This window comes from Geotrypetes seraphini, chromosome 10, assembly GCF_902459505.1.
Source record: "Geotrypetes seraphini chromosome 10, aGeoSer1.1, whole genome shotgun sequence".
Classification (NCBI taxonomy): domain Eukaryota; kingdom Metazoa; phylum Chordata; class Amphibia; order Gymnophiona; family Dermophiidae; genus Geotrypetes; species Geotrypetes seraphini.
In genome coordinates, this window is record NC_047093.1 from 89,519,617 (window position 1) to 89,544,535 (window position 24,919).

Sequence of the window (24,919 nt, forward strand, 5' to 3'; positions counted from 1 at the left end):
GGGAGTGGATAATATGAAAAAGGATCTGCAAAAGTTAGAGGAATGGTCTAATGCCTGGCAACTAAAATTCAATGCAAAGAAATGCAGAGTAATGCATTTGGGGATTAATAATAGGAAGGAACCGTATATGCTGGGAGGAGAGAAGCTGATATGCACGGACGGAGAGAGGGACCTTGGGGTGATAGTGTCCGAAGATCTAAAGGCGAAAAAACAGTGTGATAAGGCAGTGGCTGCTGCCAGAAGGATTCTGGGCTGTATAAAGAGAGGCGTAGTCAGTAGAAGGAAGAAGGTGTTGATGCCCCTGTACAGGTCATTGGTGAGGCCCCACTTGGAGTATTGTGTTCAGTTTTGGAGACCGTATCTGGCGAAAGACATAAGAAGACTTGAGGCGGTCCAGAGGAGGGCGACGAAAATGATAGGAGGCTTGCGCCAGAAGACGTATGAGGAGAGACTGGAAGACCTGAATATGTATACCCTAGAGGAAAGGAGAGACAGGGGAGATATGATTCAGACGTTCAAATACTTAAAGGGTATTAACGTAGAACAAAATCTTTTCCAGAGAAAGGAAAATGGTAAAACCAGAGGACATAATTTGAGGTTGAGGGGTGGTAGATTCAGGGGCAATGTTAGGAAATTCTACTTTACGGAGAGGGTGGTGGATGCCTGGAATGCGCTCCCGAGAGAGGTGGTGGAGAGTAAAACTGTGACTGAGTTCAAAGAAGCGTGGGATGAACACAGAAGATTTAGAATCAGAAAATAATATTAAATATTGAACTAGGCCAGTTACTGGGCAGACTTGCACGGTCTGTGTCTGTATATGGCCGTTTGGTGGAGGATGGGCTGGGGAGGGCTTCAATGGCTGGGAGGGTGTAGATGGGCTGGAGTAAGTCTTAACAGAGATTTTGGCAGTTGGAACTCAAGCACAGTACCGGGTAAAGCTTTGGATTCTCGCCCAGAAATAGCTAAGAAGAAAAAAAAAAAAAAAAAAAAAAAAAAAAATTTTAAATTGAATCAGGTTGGGCAGACTGGATGGACCATTCGGGTCTTTATCTGCCGTCATCTACTATGTTACTATGTTACTATGTTACTATGTTACTATGTCTCCCTACTCCTTCTACCCATGTCCAACATCTTACTTCTGTCTTCATACTCTACCCTCCTGTTCAGCATTTTCCATGTCTCTCTACCCCCTGCAAGGTCTAGCATATGTCTTTGTATCCCTATTCTTCCAACTCCCACTTAGTTCCAATAACTATCCTCCCCCAAGGGGATCCACCATCTCCCTTTTCTCACACCAATCCCCCCTCCTGGGTCTACCATCCCCTTCCCACAATACCTATATCACATTTTTCCCTCTCCTCATAATCCAGCAACTCTTATTTCCTCCCTTGGTTGCTGGCCCCGATCCACTCTTCCAGCAATCGATTGCTATCAGCCCTGCCTTCGACTCTGATCCTGCTAAACTTGACAGCAATAACAAAGACAAAATCTACCCTACCTTCAATTGTGGTCCCGCTAAATCAGACTGCTAGAATGAAGACAGAAGCCGCGGGACCTTTCCTCTTGCCTGCATTGTTATTCGCTACAAGTTCTGCCGGTCTCAATCCTGCCCCTCAAAAACAGGAAGTCACTTCAGAGGGGGGTGGGATCAAGATCAGCAGAGCCTATAGCGATGCAGGCAAGAGGAAAAGTCCCGCAGCTTCTGTCTTTCTTTTTGCTGTCCGTTTGTAGCCATACCACAGCTGATCCTAACGCCGGCCCTGGAAGGGAAAGGGGAACAGATGCCCGACAGGAAATTTAATTTGTAGATCTCGCCGGCCCTGTGCGGACCGGCAGAAATTTTCTGCGGACCGGCGGTTGAAGAACAGTTCACTAGAACACCAACACATACATTGTAAAACTAAACAAACCAGATCCTGCACAGTCAATTGATCCAGTACAGTCGATGCTATCAGAAAGCCATGTCCCTTTCATACACACAGACAGATATACCTTTGCCCAATATGGAATAATCACAAACTAAAAATAGAAATATGTAGACAAAAGTTAAACTGAACTGCCAAGAAACCAAACTCTGCATGCAATGCAACACCATAACGCCACAAAAACAGTAATACATATCCTCTAATGCTGTGCAAAATATAAAGACAGTAGATGTAAATTTGAAAAACTGATACATAACAATCACCACTTTACAAATTAACAAATAAAAATAAAACAAATAATGAGAAATATGAAAATACCATTTTATTGGACTAATCCCCGTAAGCTCGGTCCTCATCCCCACAAACCACCTGATTCCATCCACACAAGCCTTGAATTGTTTATATTGAACTTATTATATTAAAGTATAAAAAGAAACAATATTCTGTACAATTGTCAATTTATAAATCAGTGTCTTCTCCCCACTCTCTCTTCCCCATTTCCCTTCAGCATCCTCAGCCCACTCTCTCTCCACTTTCCTTCAGCACACACACATAAAAACAAGCAAGTAATTTTATATCATTTTCATTCTATTCATTCATAGAAATTAAGGTCTAAATAATGCCAGTCACATAAAACATGATTTTACAAAAATAATTCCCTGCAGTCAAGCCTGCAAGGATTGCTAGATGTCTTTCAGCAGCTCCCCTCCCCCCCCTTTACCTTCGTGGCCAAGTCAAAATGATCTACCAACAATAAAATTTTAAAAACACAAAGCACATTGTACGCAGAGAAAATGTTAATTATCATTTATATTCCGTGGGTTTTCAAAGAGGTCAAGGCAGATGACTTTATGCAATGTCACCTCAGTAACAACTATACAAAAATAGACAAATATACCCCTCCCTTTTTATTAAACCGCGATAGCGTTTTTTAGCACAGGAAGCTGCACTGAATGCCCCACACTGCTCTTGATGCTCCCTGCGCTAAAAACTGCTATTGCAGTTTAGTAAAAGGGGCCCATAGTGCAAAATATAGACAGCATATATAAATTCTCAAAATGAACACATTTTGATCACTAAATTGAAAATAAAATCATTTTTCCTACCTTTGTTTGGTAATTTCATCAGTCTCTGGTTGCACTTTATTCTTTTGACTGTGCATCCAATATTTCTTCCCTTCTTTCAGCCTCCTGTATGCTTCTTCTCCTCCAGACCTCATTCCCTCCCCCAACTTTTTCTTTGTTTCATCCTGTCCCCTTCTTTCTTTCTCTCTCCATGCCCCCTTTCTTTCTGTATGTCTGTCTTTCTCTCTCTCTCCGTGCCCCATTTCTTTCTTTCACTCTGCCCCCTTTCTTTCTTTCTGGATCCCTGCCCCCCCTTGCTTTCTTTCTGGCTCCCTGGCTCCCCCCCCTTTCTTTCTTTCTCCCTTCCCTCCCCTATGCCACCACCGCTACCACCACCATGCTGCCACCACCGCCAGGGAAAGGCTGCCACTGGCCATCGGAAACAGGCCAGCGCCGAATTCGCCCTCCTTCTTTTCCCGCGGGCCGACCAACTCTGGCTGCCCGAAGTCAATTCTAACATCAGAGAGGACGTTCCGGGCCAGCCAGGCAGCGATTGGCTGGCCCAGAACGTCCTCTCCGACGTCAGAATTGACGTCGGACGGCTAGAGTTGCTCGGCTCGGGGAAGAGAAGCAGGGAGGGAGAATTTGGCGCCGGCTTCTTTCTGAGGACGGCAATGGCAGCCTTTCCCCGGCAGCAGCCTATTCCCCAGTAAGTGGCCAGCTGTACACCCCCTTGGGCCTTGCACCTGGAGCAGATCGCCCCCACCCACCCCCCCTAGGTACGCCACTGCTAGGAGGGAAGAGTTAAAGAGCTGAAACTGAATACACTATGAAGGCATTTTTCAAATCCATTCATCCATGAAAAAGGCTGTTTACTCAGTTAAAAAGAGCTTTTTAAAATTGCTCATTCAGGTTGTGAGTAAAAGGTGTGAACCTCAACAAGTATTCATATTTTGGGTTTCCTTTCCCTTTGAATATTGGCGCAAAATCCTATGAACGCTGGACCAACTTGCATGATTCTGAAAATTGCCCCTTATGGGTGTGTGTGTGTGGGGGGGGGGGAACATACAGAAATTCCAAGTACACCTTTAAGGTATTGGGATCGAAAATAAGGCCAAAGTCTAAGATAAAGATCTTAGGAGTAATACTTGACTCCAATTTGTCAGTGGAAAAGCATGTAAAGTTATTGTTGAAAAAAAGGTATTATTTCCATCTAAAGATGATTCATCGTGGTAAAACCTTTCCTAGCAACAATGCATTTGATTATGCAAGTCATAATATTATCAACCATATATTATTGCAATTTTACATTGCTGGGATTACCTGAGAGGCAGATACATAGAATCCATGGTTTTCAAGATATTGTACCAAAAATGGCAATGTGACTCTGTTACCTCACAGGCTTAGTCTTCTACACAGTCTCTCTCTCTCTCTCTCTCTTTCTCGCACTCAGTATAGTCCCAGTTTATACTCTTCCTGGCAACTAATGCTATCTCAGGTCCCTTCTGGACACCTACTCAAATTCTTATACTTTAAGAATCTTCTGGAAGGTTTTCTCTTATCTTGTCTGTCTTTTTCCCATGCTATAGGCTGACTGAACACACACAGTTTTCCACCCCAGGGAAACATTCAGGCTCAGGTTGTTCCTCTTCCCTGGTACTTCTCTCAGGTAACCTTGTCTCGGTGTATCTTTGCTTGGAGGAGTGTGTGGCGTAGTGGTTGGAGCTACAGCCTCAGCACCCTGAGTTTGTGGGTTCAAGCCCTGCGCTACTCCTTGTGACTCTTGGCAATTCACTCAGTCCTCCATAGCCCCAGGTATGTTAGATAGATTGTGGGCCCACCGGGGCAGATAGGGAAAATGCTTGAGTAACTGATTGTAAAAACCGCTTAGATAACCTTGATAGGCGGTATATAAAATCCTAATAAACTTGAAACTCAGGACTACTCCCCAGAGGCTTCTTGACTCAGGCCGCTCTCACTAATCTCTTAGAGACCTCGTCTTGGGTCCTCTCAGATCTATTCTGTTACAGGGCAGTTAACAACCACCCTGCCTTGGCCCTGCCCCTCTGACTCAGCAGATGTAATTCCACCTACTCTAAGCTGGTTCAGTTTCAGTGAGTGAGTGAATCTATGAGAACCCAGCCATGTACCACCCAATCTCTCACAGTGGGGCAGGATTACAGACCAATGCCACACGTTATTTGATTAGATTTTACTGGCTTCTCGAGAAGGCTGTCTGGGTTTATATCGTTAATTTTTATTTTTAAGATTCTCCATGGCTTTTGTCAGACACTATCTCTATTAAATCCATTAAGATGTTCATGCTTGTTTCAGATTTAAGACTTCCAGAACCAAGTGTAAAATGTTGCCAAATAGCAGAAACATGAAATTGGATAATTATAGGTAAAGGTCCTTGTACTGAATTCTTTCTAAAAATAGCCCATCTCTAATAATGGCACACTCCTCTCAGCAAACCCCCCCTCCCCCAGTAAATACCATCTTAAAAGGAAAATTTAAATTCCCCCAATAATGGGCCCACCCCTCCATAATTCTCAGTAACCAACATTGCTCTCCTCTCTCCTCCTCCTCCTTACCAATTCTGGCACTGGATCAATGTGGGGCCTAGAGCATTCACAAATGCTCAAGACCCTTCACCAGCCTAGTGCAGTAGCCATGAGGAGAGGTTAAAAGAGAGATCCAGTGAGGGGGTGAGTGGAGGTGAGTAATGCTGGTTACCATGGGAGAGCAGGGTGCAGGAGAGAAATGTTGCCTCCATAAAAAGCCCACCCTAGACTTCAAAAAAAAAACATTGTTTTTAATAATAGCCCGGGAAATTACTAGAGAGAACATGGTATATAGCACTGAGAACAGATTTCCCTGAATACCTCACTTCACTTACCATACCTTACTCCTCGACTCATTCCCTCCATTCTTTAAATGATTCCTGGTTATTTTTGCCTGGCCTCAAGAATGCTTAGCTCAAATCTACACGACATACAGCTTTTTTCTTTACTTCTTCATCATTGTGGAATACTTTACCCATTTCCATCTGACAAGAACTCACATATAAAAAATTTAAATGAGCTGAAAACATGGCTGTTTAAACAGGCCTTCCATACAGCATAGGATAGTCACAGTATCTGATCACTGGTCTGCTATCCCTTGCACTAGGCCTCTCTGTCCCCTTGCCTTTCCCTCGATCTTCTATTGATTTCTGACCTGCTTTTTCCTCAGTGTGCTTACGTATTGATTGGTCTCGTTTGAATGATTTCTTTCCTATCCACTGATTGTAATTCCCTTCTATTTCTTGATGTTTCTTATTGAAATGTAAACTATTTTGATCTGCAAGTTAGAATAAGGCAGTATTTCAAGTTTAAATAAACCATAAACCACTGAATTTCCTACTAGTGGGTGTAAGATCTTTGGAAAGTTATTCTCTTTGTGGACATGCAGCGACGACCTGTTTTTTTGTGTTTTTGTTTTTTTTCATAAATATTTGTTTTAATTGTATTGAAATAAAAACTTTATTGCATTTACCTCCTCCCCCCACACCTCTTTTATGAAGCTGTGTTAGGCTTTTTTTTAGCACCAGTCATGGCGGTAGCTCCGATGCTCATAGGAATTCTATGAGTGTTGGAGCTAATACCACCACAACTGATGATTAAAAAAAAAAGCCTAATGCAGCTTTGTAAAATGGGGGGGGGGGGGGGGAGGGTTAGCCTATTCATAATTTGAGATATCCTCCTCTGTAAGCTGCCTGGAGCTTAGTTGGTTAAGCAGCCTATAAATGGCCACGTTAAATTAAATTAAAAGTCCTTCAACTGTTTTATTCTGATAGCAAAGAATATGCATCAGAAAATCTGCCAAGTTTAGGGGGGAAAAGAAAGACTATCAACCACATGGTAGCAGCTGAAAGCAAACATTGTATACCCAAAGGCAGCTTAATGATTAATCATCACAGAAATTCTGTGTCCTCAATTGCTGGACGAGCTCCACCCATCAATAACCAAGCCTGTTTATACCTGACTCAGGGAACATCCCTCCCTAATTCAGGATTCATGCAACACGGTATCATATTTTATATGTGGGCATTTGTGCACTATTGAGTTGAATCTGGTCAATGTGAGCTTATTTTATAGAGGCACCTAAGCACCTTATAAAATAAGCTTAAAGTAGACATCTTTCTTGGACTTCTCATATAGATGTCCTTTTATAAAAGTACCCTATAAAATGTAAGATACACTCCTTGTCCTGTCATTGCCTCAATGCCCCATGCAACATTAATTAGTTAGCACAAGCATTACCCTAGTAAAATATTGAAAGCTCTTTAGAAAATGGCCTCTATCCCATTGTCTTAAACCTCAGCCACATTTGCAAGAGAACAAGATAGAAGTGCTTGCATTGTAACAGAGTGAAAGACAAACTATATATATATAAAAAAATAGTCTGCCTAGGAACATGATTGACTATATCAAATCTTTTACTGAGAATTTGAACAATATTGTATTATCCACTCACTATCAGGATAACATCCATTTAGTAAGACTGCAGAAATATCAATCCTTGCTTAAATAGGTAAGTTATTTATTTAAGGTTAGGACTATATATTCAGCTGTCTTAAATGAATGGTTCAGGCCGCTGAATATTGGGCATAAGATAAGCAGATTATTCATCTACTTATCTTTAAGTAGGGACTGTATTTATGAATCTTGCCTCTGTTCCTTCCTATTAGAAATAATCTAGTATCATGAAAAATAGTAATTCAATATAAGAAACTTCCATTGTATAGTCATTCTTGAGTAACAAGACCATCTTTTTTTATATCAGTATATTTACTAAAGGATAACAATTGTAATCTTTACTGTATTTTTTTTTTTTTATATTTTGCAGGAATAAAGTCCACTAGGAAGAGAAACCTGGCACAATCAGATTTTAAGTTGTCTTCTAGTTTGAGAGATTGATAAGAAAACAGTACTGATATTCAAGCATCCTAAAAGAATCGATTGCCAACATGGGCCTTGCTAGGCAGGTTTTGGCCTGTCTCATGGTAGTTATGTTATATCATCAAGCTGACAGTGGAATTATCAAGAAAATTATCCGTCAGAAACGGGAGATTGGATTAAATGTTACTTTGCCAGAGGATAACCAACCGGTGATATTTAATCATGTCTACAATATTAACTTGCCTATGGGCTCTCTTTGCTCGGTTGACTTGGACCCAACTCGTAGTGGTACTGATCTAAAACCCCAAAGAAAACAAATCCAACACTATGAAGAGCACACAATGGATGGGGAGAACCAAATTGTCTTCACACACCGTATTAACATCCCCCGCCGAGCATGTGGCTGTGCATCTGGTTCTGATATTAAGGATCTGCTGAACAGACTAGAAGAACTTGAGGGGCTGGTGTCCTCTTTAAGGGAGCAGTGTACTACTGGTGCTGGCTGCTGCACTGGTGTTCAGACTGCTGAAGGTAAAACAAACCTGAATATTCTGCATATAGGTTAAAATATTTTCATAATATCATTGTTTGAAGTCAGACTAGACTATGGTGTGACACTGTTAGGTATTACATTATTGGTAACACCAATGAGTAGATATTTAAAAGAATTTGGCTGGGTTGACAAGCTTCTATCAAATTAAATTCTGCTGGCCAATCCCAGAGCAATATATTCAATGGCATTTAACTATATGGTTAATGCCAGGGTGGTTCAGGGATGGAGTCAGAGAGGAACAGTCAGAGGGGAACCGGTTAGTGGCAATTTTCAGTCCACTAACTGGAAAATGCCTAGTAAAGTTAGGACAGCAAAAAGATTGCCCTAATTTTATCTGGACACAAGTATGAATATTGGTTGGGACCTGGGTAACTTTCAGAGGATGCCTATGACAAGGATAGTCAGATAAGGCAAAGCATTGCATATCTGCATTAGATTCAGTGCTTTTAAATTTGCTGACTGCTACAGGCTCAATATCAGGGAGGTGATTTGGGGGGAAAATTTTGATGTATGAGAAATGTTAAACATTCACACATATTAACTAGAGCAGTGTTTCTTATCCCTGCCTGGGGGAACCCCAGCCAGTTGGGTTTTCAAGATATCCCTAATGAATATGCATGAGGCAGATTTGCATATAATAGAAGTGGTACAGACCATGTATATGCAGTTTTATTGTGCCAATTAATATTTCTCAATTGCTGCATGAAGGATCTTAGTTTGTCTGCTTCTAGATAATACAGAATTTAGCTTCTCAGTCTTTCAGGAGGTAATTTCCTAGGGCTCTTGGTTAGTACATTACCCAGATCCTAGGTACAACTTTAATCCAAGGTAGGATTACCATATGACTCCAGGTAAAAAGAGGATGGTTTGAGATATCTGGTTTTTATTTCCTTTGATTTCAATGTAAGTAAAACCTAGATGTCTTAATCCATCCTTCTTTTTCTGGAGCCTTATGATAACCCTAATCCAATATATATTTCCAAAGACTCTTGGCCCAGCTATTCATACTAATAGATGGCAGGGCATATTTCCCTGACCTGATGAAGTGGTTTAAACTCCTGAAAATTAGTCAAAAATGTCTTTCATTAGTCCAATAAAAGAGTATCATCTTATATTATTTATTTTGTTTTTATTCATTAATCCCTAATGCAGAATTCTACCCAAATGTAACCACGTTGAGTTTTATATGATCACACATTCTTGTTTTTATGAAAGTTTCATTTTTTTTATGCTTTGCTTTCTTCACTTTAAGTCCATTCCTTTGCTCCTTTTATGCTTGTAAAATGTTAGCCTCTAATTTCTTTGGCACTATTCTTTCAAATAAGTGCTAACTATACTCAAGAGGACTAAGCCCATGCATTTCATATCGTGAACCATCTTTTTGCCTTTCCCTACTGTCTGTAAATAGTCTGGGCTTTTCTTTCAGTTGTCAGCAGGCAGCTAATGCATTCCAGGAACTCAATTACCTTTACCTGTGTTCTGAGTATCTGTTGCTTTCTCCCCAGATTTTTCAGACTGTCTTCCTTTAGTATGAGCTGACTTCCTTCAAGTTCAGGATTCTTAAGGACTACATGTTTTCAGAGCTCTCATGTAGTCCCTTGAGCACACTCTAGTGCCAGATTGCTTTATTGCCAGTAGCCAGTGTGTAACATTAGAGGTGTGCAGCCTCTAATGAAACATTTGTTTCATATAATTTCTAATCTAATCTAATCTAGTCTTCGATTTATATACTGTGTCTTCTCCCAATGGTTTACAAGTAATTAAAGACCAGAAAAATAAGAATAAGGTCATAAGAGGAAAAATGTTGTAAAGCTATCAGTTCATTGAATCTTTAGGTATACTGTTCAGGTATTGTGTAAATAAGAAAGTTTTTAGGACTTTACGAAATTGTAACTGACCTATCAATCTGACAGAGTCAGGAAGCCCATTCCAAGTTTCTACCAGTTTGTAAGCGAAAGATTGACCCAGCTACTTTCAGGAATTTTCTTCTATTTTTTTTCCATTGCAGGAGCAATATTGTTAAATGTGTGTACTATTTTGAAAGAATGAACACTTTTCACAACGTGTGCATTATTTACAAAGAGGGCACATTCTTGGAAACTGTGCACCATCTTTGTAAATAGTGTACACTCTTTATGAAAAGTGCACACTTTCAAAAGAGTGTGCACTGAAAGCCCCCCCCCCTGGAATTTCAAGTCTTTTCCTGTCATTTTGTGAAGAAAAAACCCCCATGAAATACCATGTGAAATGTTGTTTCAAATAAATGCACATCCAAAACCACCATATAAGGCCATAGTGGAGAGACTAAATGAATTATTTGCTTTGGTCTTCACGGAAGAAGATGTAAGAAATCTTCCTGAACTGGAAATGGTTATCAAGGGTGATGAGGCTTAAGAATTGAAAGAAATCTCAGTGAACCTGGAAGACATACTAAGCAAAATCGACAAGTTGAAGAGTGATAAATCACCTGGACCAGATGGTATACATCCCATGGTACTGAAAGAACTAAAACATGAAATTGCTGATCTGTTTTTAGTGATCTGTAATCTGTCACTAAAATCATCTGTAGTACCTGAAGATGTTACGCCAATTTTTAAAAAAGTTCCAGGTGAGATCCTGGGAATTACAGACTGGTAAGCCTGGCCTCAGTACCAGGCAAAAAAGTAGAAACAATTATAAAAAAACAAAACTGTGGAACATATAGACAAACATGATTTAATGAAACAGAGTCAGCATGGGTTCAGCCAAGGGAGGTCTTGCCTCACCAATTTGCTTGACTTCTTTGAAGGTGTGAATAAACATGTGGATAAAGGTGAGCTGGTTGACGTAGTATATCTATATTTTCAGATAGCTTTTGACAAAGTTCCTCATGAGAGGCTCCTGAGAAAATTAAAGTCATGGGATAGGAGGCAATGTTCAATTGTGGATTAACAATTGGTTATCGAACAGAAAACAAAGGGTAGGGTTAAATGATTATTTTTCTCAATGGAGGAGATTAAATAGTGGTGTGTCGCAGGGATCTGTACTGGGACCAATGATATTTAACTTATTTATAAATGATCTGAAAATTGGAACTATGAGTGAGGTGATTAAATTTGCCGAAGACACTAAACTGTTCAGTTTGTTAAAATGCATGTGGACTGTGAAAAACTACAGGAATACCTTAGGAAATTTAAAGACCGGGTGTCTAAATGGTAGATGAAATTTAATGTGTACTAATGCAAAGCGATGTACATTGGGAAGAATAATCCAAATCATATTTACTGGATGCTAGGGTCCACCTTGAGGGTCTGCGCTAAAGAAAAAGATCTGGCTGTTACTGTGGACAATACGTTGAAACCTTCCACCTAATGTTAGCGGTAGCACAAAACAGCAAACAAGATGATAGGAATAATTAGAAAAGGGATGGTAAACTAGATTAAGAATATTATAATGCCTCTGTACCGCTCAATGGTGCAACCTCACCTTGAGTATTGCAATCGGTTCTGGTCTCATCTTAAAAAAGATATAGCAGCACTAGAAAAGGTTCAAAGAAGAACCACCAAGATGATAAAAGGGATGGAACTCCTCTCATCTGAGGAAAGACTAAAGAGGTTAGGGCTCTTCAGCTTGAAAAAGAGACAGCTGAGGGGAGATATGGTTGATGCGTGATGTAGAATGGGAACAAGTGGATCAATTTTTTACTGCATCAAGATTTACAAAGACCAGGGGACACTCGATGAAGTTATAGAGTAATACTTTTAAAACCAATAGGAGGAAATATTTTTTACTCAGAGAATAATTAAGCTCTGGAATGTGTTGCCAGAGGATGTAGTAAAAGTGGTTAATGTAGCTGGTTTTAAAAAGGTTTGGACAAGTTCCTGGAGGAAAAGTTCATAGACTGCTGTTGAGATAGACATTGGGGAAGCCACTCCTTTTTCTGGATCAGTAGCATGGAATGCTGCTATTTTGGGGGTTTTGCCAGGTATTTGTGACTTGGATTTGCCTCCGTGAAGATGGGATACTTGGCTAGATGGACCATCAGTGTGACCCAGTAAGGCTATTCTTATGTTCTTATATAGTATACTGTATATTTGAGTGTGCAAGGAATTTGGATTTAGCCCACACCTTTCTAGTAGTTCAAGGTGAATTACATTCAGGTACACTAGATGTTTTCCTGTCCCTGGAGGGCTTGCAATCCAAGGGCTCCTTTTACAAAGCCGCAATAGCAGTTGCTGCTGCAGTAATCATTCGAATGCCCATAGGGATTTCAGAGTGTTTGCTGTGCAGCAGCCACTACTGCGGCTTTTAAAAAGGCAGTGGGGGGGGGGGATAAGTTTATACTTGAGGCAATGGAGAATTAATTGAATCGCCAATGATCACAAGGAGCACAAGGAGATGAACCTGTCTTCCCTGGTTCTCAGCCTGCTGCTTTAGCCATTAGACTACTAAATATATGAATTTTAGAGTTTAGAATGCTTCCTTCCAAAGACCACAAAAGCACATACAAAAGTGATCTCATACCACTATGATAGGAAAAAGTAAAGAAGAGAGGAATAAAAGAAAAGATAATAAGGTCAACATTTAAAAGATTTGTCTAGTTAACTTTGGAAATTTAACAGATAAATATATATATATTTTTTTTAGTTCAATAAGTTTTTATTGTTAACTGTCATAAACAATAAGAACAAGTTACAACAAAACAGCACGATTCATGTTTAATTTTTATTTTTTTTCTAGCACAGTCCCTAAGAAGTTACATTTTACCTGTCTAACTTTTTGGCTGGAGAAATTTATTTAGTATATAAAGGCATGTTGGAAGTATTCTGGGATCACTGATAGATATCTAGTTAACTTTTCCATGCACTGTTCTGTTGAGTATTGGCCCAGTATATGGACAGAAGTGATGTAACGTAGATAGGGAAGATGTAACTTCAGCTAACTTCACCCATAGAGAATGACACAGTGGCAGAATTCATCACCATTCCTGTCCCCACAGATAACAGTGGGAAAGCATCCCGTGTCATTCTTTAGTGTCTATCTCAGCCTCAGTCCTTCTACACCAGCATTCTTCAATGCAAGGCTTGAGGGTCAGTGGCTGTGCCCATTCATACTCTGATTCTTCTCTCTTTCCTTAAAGAATTATATTCATATTGTGAGAAAAAAAACCAGTGTTGAGTGTTGTCAGTGGCGTACCAAGGGGGTGGGTGGGAGGGGCGGTCCGCCCCAGGTGCCAGCCCTGAAGGGGTGCTCCCGGCCTTGCCGTTCAGTCCCCCCACACCCCCGAAGCCCCCCTGGCCTCCCCGCACCACCTGTGAAGCAGCAAGCAGCAGGATTGCGAGGTCAGTGGGGCGAGCGGTCCTTCGGGGGTGGTGGTGGTGGTGGGGACTGAACGGCAAGGCCGGGAGCATAGGTAGTGCTGCTTCATAGGTGGTGCGGGGAGGCCAGGGGGGCGAGCGGTCCTTCGTGGTGGGGCGGGTGGGCAGTCAGGCAGGCATTCAAGGGGGAGGGGGGGTGACAGGCAGGCAGGCCTTCAAGGGGGGGGACAGGCCTTCGGGGGGGGTGCAGACCTTCAAGGGGGAGGGACAGGCCTTCAAGGGTGGGGGCAGGCAGGCAGGCCTTCAAGGGGGGACAGGCCTACAAGGGGGGGACAGGCCTACAAGGGGGTGGGCAGGCCTACAAGAGGGTGGGACAGGCCTTCAGGGGGGGTGCAGGCCTTCAGGGGGGGTGCAGGACTTCGGGGGGGTGCAGGCCTTCAAGGGGGGGACAGGCCTTCAAGGGGGGGACAGGCAGGCAGGCCTTCAAGGGGGGACAGGCCTACAAGGGGGGACAGGCCTACAAGGGGGTGGGACAGGCCTTCAAGGGGGGGACAGGCCTTCAAGGGGGTGAAGACCTTCAAGGGGGGACAAGCCTTCAAGGGGGGGACAGGCAGGCAGGTCTTCAAGGTGGGGGGGGGACAGGCCTACAAGGGGGAGGGACAGGCCTTCAAGGGGGGGACAGGCCTACAAGGGGGTGGGACAGGCCTTCAAGGGGGAACAGGCAGACCTTTAAGGGGGGACAGGCCTTTGGGGGGGAACCCTGGTTTAGAAGTACACGGAGGGAAGGGGGTGTTCAAAGAGACGTGCATATGCCAAACTTTGGGGGGGGATGAAGAAATAATGGGTCTGAAAATAGAGGAGAGGGAGAGAAATGATGGACCATGGGATTTAGGGAGGAAAGGAACTGAAAGGGAGAGAAATTGGACACAAGGGATGGTGTGGAGGAGGGATAGAGATACTGGATAGGAGGGTAATTGGGAAAAGAAAGGGAGAGATGGTGGACACTGGGGTGGTGGGGAAGGAGGGAGAGATGCCGAATGAAAGGGTAGTTAAGAAAAGGTGGATCTGTGGAGGGAGATGAAAAAAAGGAAAGATACCAGACTTCCTGGGGAGGGAAGGAAAATGGAAAGGGAGGACAGAGTTGGCAGATGGATGGTTAGCACGCAGAAAGAAGAAAGAAGGAGACCCTGGCAAGCAAGTTATCAGAAGAAAACCAGAGCCTTGGACCAACAAGATTTGAAATATAACCAGACAACAAAAGGTAGAAAAATTAATTTTATTTTCTGTTTTGTGATTATAATATGTCAGATTTGAAATGTGTATCCTGACAGAGCTGGTGTTGGACTGCAAACGTGAGCTAGGATTTAACAGAGAGAGGAAAAGTCCTTTTTGTTTCTTTATTTTATTTACACCACAGCGCCAGTGTGGTTAGGAGAAGCCAAAGGGGGTGAAAAAGCTATAAAACCCACCAGGAGTTTTGAAAAAAATCACCCAACTGGGCAGGAAAATCGAATTGAAAAACCAATTCAATAGGCTGAATCGAATCAAAATTTTTTTTCCTGAATCTGGCAGCATTAGTTTGCGCTACTGTCTTAGACTTTAGGACCTGGGATTGGGGAGAGATGGCATCCTCAGTACTTTATAATGCAAGTGAAATGAGGATTTGGTCAGACTTTTGAAGGGTCTGCAGAAAAAAAATATTGTATAGGCCGGGGACATGAAACAGCAGGAAATGGGAACTTTTCTTCCTTCTATTTTTGTGAATGGAAAGGCTGAGGATGTCAGAGAGTTCAGTTAAAATATGTGCTTTATAAGAAAATATAATAATGTGTTTTATAAAGTTTATAGCATAGCTGGCCTACCCAGTGAGGTGTTTCTAGTGGTGGTGGTGGCAGCGTGTCAATGTGTTGAGAGGAAGAGGTGGTCTGGGAAATTCTGCTGAGCAAACTTCAGGCCCATTTCCACCCCCCAGTTAGTCCACTCCACTCAACTGGTTCACACACTGAGTGGGTCTTTGGGTGTTGTGTTGGGATCTCTTCCAGTGGTTTATCAGTATCTCCTTCTGGTCCAAGGAAGGAAACTTTGTTATCCTTAGCATTGACCTACAGAATATGTTTGTAATAGCACTGCTTGTGTGGCATTAGGCTATGTAGTGATCGAAAGAAAAAAACAGACCTTTGCACATTTTTGCACTATATGGTGGGTGTATGAGGAGATTCACATTTCCTGCACAGCTAAGTCCATGTGAAGTTACCTTGTGCTGTATTTGACATCTAGCAAGGTCTCTGTTTGAAAGGAAAGATCTAAACTTAAAAATGAAGTGGCCAGAAGTTATGGTAAAAGCAGATAGTGTAGCTGGTTTTAAGAAAGATTTGGACAAATTCCTGGAGGAAAAGTCCATAATCTGTTATTAAGACATGGGGGAAGTGTCTGCTTGCCCTGGATCGGTAGCATGGAATGTTGCTACTCTTTGGGTTTTGACCAGGTATTAGTATCCTGGATTGGCTACCATGAGAATGGGCTACTGGGCATGATGGACCATTGGTCTGACATAGTTAGGCTATTCTTATGTTATGTTCTCATCTGTAGGGGCCTTTGTTTTCACTTCTTATTTTAATGTATTTTTTTTCTGGGAACTTATCAGTGTTTTTTATAATGGGAACAAAAATGGAAGAGAATTAATGTGTGTGGGATGAGGGGGTAACTAATTTCTTCAGCTAAATAATTCAATCCACTTCAAACAGACATAGGAGAACTCACGCACCATTCACACACCCTCCAACCAAAAACGTCAAAAGGAAAAAAACTGTTCGACAACCTCCTAGCCATTCGAGCTGCAACACTCGACCCCCAACCCTACAACCAATTGACATCGACCACATACTGCAAAACCTTCAAAAAAAAATAAAAACCATCTATTCAAAAAACACATAAAACCGAACTAACACAATCAGAACTGTCCCAAGCATCACCTGCAACTACTCCATATGTACTTCTGATGTCATGACAATTCAGACATAATTTATGTTATGTTATGTTTGGAATATAAGAAAATTTTCACTGCCTGTTTCTATTCTGACCATTTATTCCGTTTCATGGTCATTACAAAAAATATTTTTTTACATGGGGGGGGGTGTCAAAAAATGATGGGCCCCGGGTGCCACATACCCTAGGTATGCCACTGAGTGTTGTTAGAAGTCTTCAGAATTTGAAGACCCTGATTAATGCATTTTTCCCTATAATACAGTCCGTGTCGTGTCCCTGTGAACGTCATTCCTTTATTTGGATTCTTAATCATCACCTCACCCTCTCAAACCAAGACCTCGTGAATCAACTGAATACCACATTGTTCTACATTCTGCCTAACAAATGGAACAATGCCAGCCAAGACTTATCCGAATTTCTCCTTCTAAACACCTCAAAGGATAATTATAATCTTCTACTAGGCAACTTAAATCTTCACCTAGAATATCAAGGGCTCCTTTTATCAAGGCGTGCTCCAGGGGTTAGCGTGTCAGACATTTCTTACGCGCTAACCCCCGCGGCAGCCTAAAATCCTAACGCCTCGTCAATGGAGGCATTAGGTACTAGTGCGGCAGGCAGTTTAACGTGCGGTATTCTGCGAGCTAAACTGCTACCACACCTTTGTAAAAGGACCCCCAAGACTCCCCATCAGTCAAGGAATTGGTCTCATTCATAACTTCCCTAGGATTCCCCATTCCCCCCCTACTGCCACCCATCAGAAAGACCACCAACTTGACATAATCTTCTTCTCCAAAGACCCACCCCCTCCCCCATCTCCCTCACAAAAATTTCCTGGACCGACACAATCTGGTCAGACCTTCTCGCCAACTTCCAACTTTATTGGAACAACACGAAGCCCAACCTAACAGTCAACCACAGAAAAGACACCCCAACCTCAACCTTGAGACCCTCCCTCAACCCCACCGAATTCTGGTCTCACTTCACACTCTTACCCATTCCTGACACAAATAAAGACTTCCCTGAATACTGGAACAACACCAGTACCACAATCCTTGATAAAATTGCTCCGCTAAAGAAAGGTAAAAAAAAGACAACAAATAATAGACGGATGGTATGACATGGAACTTCAACACTTAAACGAAAGGCACACCAACTAGAAAGAATCTGGACTAAATCAAAAAAATGAGAAGGACAAAGCAATCTGTAGATCCAAAATACACGAATATAAAAGAATCTCAAGAGAAAAAAGACGCCCCTATTATTCAACCAAAATAGGTTCCCCCAGAACCAACAGTAAGGAACTCTTCAAACTTATTAACACACTGTTTGATGTCAATCATCACAAAAGATCCCCTCCACCCATCTACCATCCATGGAATCCTTCGCATCTCACTTCAAGACAAAAATCCTTAAACTAAGCGCACCCTTCCAACCCCCGCCCTCCCCTCCATACCACCAACCCCCACATCGTCTCCATCCCAATGGACATGCTCTGGGATCACTTTAAAATTCCCAATTGGTGCCAATTCCTCCAATTGTACAACAAATACACCAACTCCTACTGCCGACTCGAAAGCTACACTCCCATCATCATGAAATCGGCTCCCATGCCTTTCAAATCTCAACTCTATGACTGGATCTCACAAAGGATGACCATCGGCGAATTCCCAACTGACCTCGGTCACATTCTCATCACTCCCAGTATAAAGAACCACAAGGATCCCATATTGTTAACCTCCAACTACAGACCAGTTGCCAACATCCCCTTCTTAACCAAACTGATGGAAGGCCTGATCAACTCCGCCCTTACAAACTTTCTGGATAAACACTCTGCCCTGCAGGAATGCCAATCGAGATTCCGCAAACACCATAACACTGAAACAGCACTAGTCTCCATCATGGGCCACATCTCTCACATATTCAGTGCAGGGAGACAAGTACTAATACTCCAATTCAACCTGAGTAGTGTCTTTGACTTGATGGACCACAAAATTCTTCTTAACTCTCTGGATGCTATCGGAATCTCAGACAAAGTTCTAAACTGGTTTGAGGGATTCTTGAAAAACAGATCTTATCAAGTCATCAGTAAACAATCCTACTCCCAATCATGTCCCGCAAGGTTCCCCTCTCTCCCCCACTCTCTTCAACATATATATGTCCTCTCTAGGCCACATACTGTCAAAGCTGAACATTAAATCCTACATCTACGCAGACAATATCACAATCATCATACCCATCTCCCCTTTCTCGCTCGAAACCAGATCCTTCATCTCCTCAGTCATCAACCAGGTATCTCAATGGACAAAAACCTTCAAACTCAAACTAAACCCAGATAAAACCAAATTCTTCATGGCAACCCCATCAAACAAAACCATTGACTCTTCAATCAATCTAAACGGTAGCATCTTCCCAATCAACCCTACCATAAATATCCTTGGTGTCACCATTGACCAACAACTCACCCTTGATACCCATACCAACATCCTGATCAATAAATGCTTTTGCCAGCTATGGAAACTACGCAAGTTAAAACCGTACTTTGACTTCACCGCATTTAGACTACTAGTCCAATCTCTCATCCTAGGCTCACTAGACAACACTATCTACTTAGGATCCCACAAAAAAATCATTAAGAGACTAAGAGTGATCCAAAACACGGCAGTGAGGCTGATCTTCGGCCTAAAAAGTCCGACCATATCTCTCCATACTTCAGAAAACTGCACTGGCTACCAGTTGAAGCCAGAATCATCTTCAAATTCAGCTGCCTCTGCTACAAGACACTATTCGGCATCTCGCCCACCTACCTCATGCATCACTTCGTCCTTCATAACCTCGTCCTTCATAACCATCCCCGCCCCTCCCGCAATACTCTGCTATTCTCATTCCCTAACCCCAAGGGATGTCTATACAAAAAATTCCTTGATAGGACACTATCCTTCCAAGCCGGCATCTGGAACAACATATTAAGCGCCCTCCTCTTGAACGCTCCTTCATATCAATCCTTCAGAAAATCTCTGAAATCCCACTTATTCAACAAGTTTATCTGATCCTTTGAAACCCTTCCTTCCCACCTACATTCCCAACAAGCTCCCCCTCCTACCTGCCTACCCACCCCCCTCTAACCCTACCCTGTAATCTTCATCTGCCACAATACCTGCGGTAGCAAACAGGAGGAAAAACCTGCGGTATCCATTCTGTATTCTCCTTTACTGTATACCATCTTGAACTGAATAGGTATGACGGGATATAAATAAAGCTATTATTATTAATAAATCTTCGAATCTGATGGACTCCTGAGTCATGTTCATCTCTTGTAATGGTCGTTGCTGCTTATTTTTTTATGTCTTGCTTTCAGTGGGGTATTCTCCTCTTTGTTTCCTTCATCTTTATGCTTACAATCCACCACAAGTGTAAATAATCCAGTCCTTAGATGCAACTGAATAGGGAGGTATATTATCTGTTGAGTTAGCATGATAGCAAATGTAACTCCTGGCTGAAGCCTGTCCTTATTCAATAGAGCAAGCTTGATAGCAGGGTAAGTCATTTTCCACATTCTCTCTTGCAAAGTTCTTCTCAGGCAAAGGTTTAACCTCCAGGGCCTGGGCTGTCTGAGTACCAAGTAATGTTTCATGCTGCTTATCACAAGAATAAGCTGTGAAATTTTCACAATCCCCTTAAAAATGGTTAATGGATTTTTCTTCCAGGAAATCTATTTTACTGTCCAGGTACTTGTGACCTGGAATTGCCAGTGTTGTAAACAGGATATTGGCCTTGATGGACCTTCAGTCCGCCAGTATGGCAATGTTTATGTACCTATGTATTGACCATCTTGTTGCAGTAGCAATTTAATATTGACTATCTTGTTGCAGTAGCAATTTAATATTGGTTTTTAAATTCTCTGTTAAATGATCAGGTGGCCATTGAGGATGTAACCCAGATATTTGTTATCCTTTGAATTGCTTTTTCTCTGAGCCCCAGTGTCTCTCTCTGGTTCTTGGATTTTTTACTGGGTTGCTGTATCTGGGAACATTCTACCGTTGTTGAAATTCCCAGCCATACATGGGATCCATTGATTCCTAACACATTTTCCTCAGTTTCACTCCCCCACCGTAAACTAACTTCATGTGTTACTTTCACTTCTCTCCTTTTTGCAAACACTTTTATTGGTAGGTCTCCTGTTCTTTCTCTCACTTCATTTATTTTTGTGTTTTTTTGTGATACCACCTTTCAATTAACAACATCAAAGCAGGTTTCTTTTAAAGCATATTTTTTAAATTTACAGTGTAAACACAAATGTACCATATCATACCATACATTTTCTTCTATACCACAAGTTTCTACAAGGATTCAATGCGGTTGACAACAAGATTTCTAACCTGTGCCCGGTTGATGCAGGTGTTGTAGAGGCCATTCCAACTTTTGGGGCCTTGGAATGCAAAAGTAGATTTGTATAACTTCTTTCGATGTACACACAAAAGTGAAGGGAAAACTATCTTAAATTGTTGTGTTGATCTTGAGTTTGGAGGCCCCAGTCTTTCTCTTCCATATAAACTGGAGGGATGGTCAAAACTTCCTTCTAATACTTGGGTGAAATTCTTCTTTTTGGTCATTAAGAACATAAGAATTGCCACTGCTGGGTCAGACCAGTGATCCATCGTGCCTAGCAGTTCACTCACGCAGCAGCCCTTAGGTCAAAGACCAGTGTCCTCTTTGAATCTAGATTTACCTGCGTACGTTCTGGCTCAGCAGGAACTTATCTAACCTTTTCTTGAATCCCTGGAGGGTGCTTTCCCCTAAACAGCTTCTGGAAGAGCGTTCCAGATTTCTACCACTCTCTGGGTGAAGAAGAACTGCCTTACATTTGTACGGAATCTATCCCCTTTTAACTTTAGAGAATGTCCTCTCATTCTCCCCACCTCGGAGAGGGTGAACAATCTCTCTTTCTCTACTAAGTCTATTCCCTCCAATATCTTGAATGTTTTGATCATGTCCCCTCTCAGTCTCCTCTTTTCAAGGAAATTGATACGATGAGCGAGGTGATAAAATTTGCAGACGATACAAAGTTATTCAAAGTAGTGAAGATGCAGAAGGATTGCAAAGACCTGCAATGTGACATAAACGTGCTTGAGAAATGGGCCACGACATGGCAAATGAGGTTTAATGTGGATAAGTGTAAGGTGATGCATGTCGGTAACAAAAATCTTATACAGTACACGAATACAGGATTTCTGGTGCAGTACACAGAGAGACCCCCAGGAAAGAGACTTGGGAGTACTGGTTGACAAGTCGATGAAGTTGTCCGCTCAATGCTCGGCAGCGGCAAAAAGGGCAAATAGGATGCTAGGAATGATTAAGAAGGGGATCACAAACAGATCGGAGAAGGTTATCATGCCGCTGTACCGGGCCATGGTATGACCACACCTGGAATACTGCATCCAGCACTGGTCGCCGTAATTGAAAAAGAACACAGTACTACTCGAAAGGGTCCAGAGAAGAGCATCTAAAATGGTTAAGGAGCTGGAGGAGTTGTCGTACTGTGAGAGGTTAGAGAAACTGGGCCTCTTCTTCCTTGAAAAGAGAAGACTGAGAGGAGACATGATCGAAACATTCAAGATAATGAAGGGAATAGACTTGGTAGATAAAGACAGGTTGTTCACCTTCTCCAAGGTAGGGAGAAGGAGAGGGCACTCTCTAAAGTTAAAAGAGGATAGATTCCGTACAAACGTAAAGAAGTTTTTCTTCACCCAGAGAGTGGTGGAAAACTGGAATGTTCTTCCGGAGGCTGTTATAGGGATTCAAGACGAAGTTAGACAAGTTCCTGATGAAACTGAACGTATGCAGGTAGGACTAGACTCAGCTAGGGCACTGGTCTTTGACCTAAGGGCTGCTGCGGGAGCGGACTGCTGGGCATGATGGACCACTGGTCTGACCCAGCAGCGGCAATTCTTATGTTCTTAAGAGGTCCAGTTTCTCTAGCCTCTCATTGTACGCCAACTCCTCCAGTCCCTTAACCATTTTTGTCACTCTTCTCTGGACCCTTTCAAGTAGTACTATGTCCTTTTTCATCTATGGCAACCAGTGTTGGACACAGTATTCCAGGTAGGGGCGCAGCATGGCCCGGTACAGTGGCATGATAACCTTCTCAGATCTGTTTGTGATCCCCTTCTTAGTCATTCCTAGCATTCTGTTTGCTTCCTTCTTGGGTCATTTCCCCTTAATATATTGAAATAACGGCTTAAAATTTTTTGCTTCCTTGGCTTTTTTTCCTCATAGGCTCTTTTGGCCTCTCTCACTGCCTTATGGCACTTGCTTTGATGTTGTTTGTGCTTTTTCCAGTTTTCGTACGTTTTTGTCCTTTTCCATTCCTTAAACGAAGTCTTCTTCTCTCTGATCACTTCCTTCACTGCTACAGTGAGCCACGCCGGTTCCTTGTTCTTTTTCCTCTTGGAACCCTTGTTGATACACGGTATATACAGATTTTGTGCCTCGGTGACTGTGTCCTTAAAAAGGGACCATACTTACTCTAGCATATTTACAGTGCTTATCCTCTTACTAATCTTCTTGCCCACCATGACTCTCATCCCTTTGTAGCTTCCTTTTCAGAAGTTCAGTGCCATGGCCATCGTTCTGGATCGATTTTTTTGACCCTGTGTCCAGGTCGAAGTGGATCATATTATGATCACTGTTTCCCAGCGTCCCTTCTACTTCTATACCTTGTGCCAGTCCTCGTAGTCTATTTAGAATTAAGTCCAGAATTGCATTTACTCCAGTGCCTGTTTCACCCCTAAACATAAGTTTTAGCAAGTGAATTACAGTGGAACCTTGGCTTGCGAGCATAATTTGTTCCAGAAGCATGCTCGTAAACCAAAGTGCTTGTATATCAAAGCGAGTTTCCTCATAGGAAGTAAGGGAAACTCACTTGATTCATTCCCTCACCCCCGGCCACCGGTGCAGCTCGCTTCTACCCCACCCCTTAAAAGACCCCCCCATCCCCGAGGCCACTGGCACGCTTCCACCCCCCCTCCGCAAACCGGCATCGAATGCAAACACCCCCCCTCCCGAGAACCGGCCCCCACCCGTGAATGCCTCCCCCCCGAGAACCGGCATCGCCCGCCCAAACCCAAACTCTAACTCTTACCCTGATCTGGCACCAGCACGCAGCACCAAACCACTGGTGGCTGTAGATCCTGCCTCTTGCCGCTGGGCTGGGCCTTGAGCATCTGCACACGCTCAAGGCCTTATGGCTCCTGCTCTCCCCGAGAGGGTTCTGTAAACACAAAAAAAATGATTCTGCATACCTAATAATATTGTGTAATGCTTAAACCTACTTTTGTAGTTTAGTTAATTCACAGATGGTAGAATCTATTTTGGATGGATGGATTTAAAAAAGCAAAATTTGACAGTCAGGCAGGCGTTCAAATTTTAGAGGAGGATATTCAAAAGTATTTTATGAGGTTTGGAGGATGGCCCAGGCCAGGCATAGAGTTACAGGAACAAGGTTAGCACTCTGTGCTGCCAGAAAGGACATATGAGTTAGATTTTCAATGAGATGTGGCAATTGTGCTAGCCAGCGGAGGGGGATGATGCCAAGTACTGCTATTTTGATGGTACTGATCATGGATTAGACAGCATTATGCATTGGATAGAAACAAAGAAACATGATGGTAGATAAAAACCAAATGGCCTATCCAGTCTACCCATCTGCAGCATCCACTATCTCCTCCTCTCCCTAAGAGATTCTGCATGCTTGTCCCATGATTATTCCATGAATCTACCCTTTCTATTAAAAAGGATTTCCTTAGATAATTACTGAGCCTATCACCTCTTAACTTTATTCTATGCCCTCTCATTCTAGAGCTTCTTTTCAAATGTCATGTAGATATTTAAACGTCTCTATTATATCTCCCCTCTCCTTACCTTTCCAAAGTATACATATTGAGATCTTTGTCTGTCTCATACGCTTTATGACGAAGACCACCGACAATTTTAATAGCTTTCCTCTGGACCAACTCCATCCTATTTATATTGTTTTGAAAGTGCAGTCTCCAGAATTGTGCACAATATTCTAAATGAGGTCTCACCAGAGTCTTATACAGGGGCATCAATATCTCCTTTTTATCCTACTGGCCATACCTCACCCTATGCACCCTAG

At 42.3% G+C, this 24,919-nt stretch overlaps 1 protein-coding gene across 5 annotated transcripts in view; it reads left to right on the forward strand.

The window, feature by feature from the left end:
- Positions 1-24,919, forward strand: part of TNC (tenascin C) — a 267,005-nt gene that overhangs the window by 103,728 nt on the left and 138,358 nt on the right. For all 5 annotated transcript variants that reach the window (XM_033960452.1, XM_033960454.1, XM_033960453.1 and 2 more), the window contains exon 2: positions 7,880-8,463. In XM_033960452.1, the coding sequence (XP_033816343.1) occupies positions 8,001-8,463 (463 nt within the window). In that variant the 5' untranslated portion in view covers positions 7,880-8,000. The remainder of the gene's footprint in view (positions 1-7,879; positions 8,464-24,919) is intronic.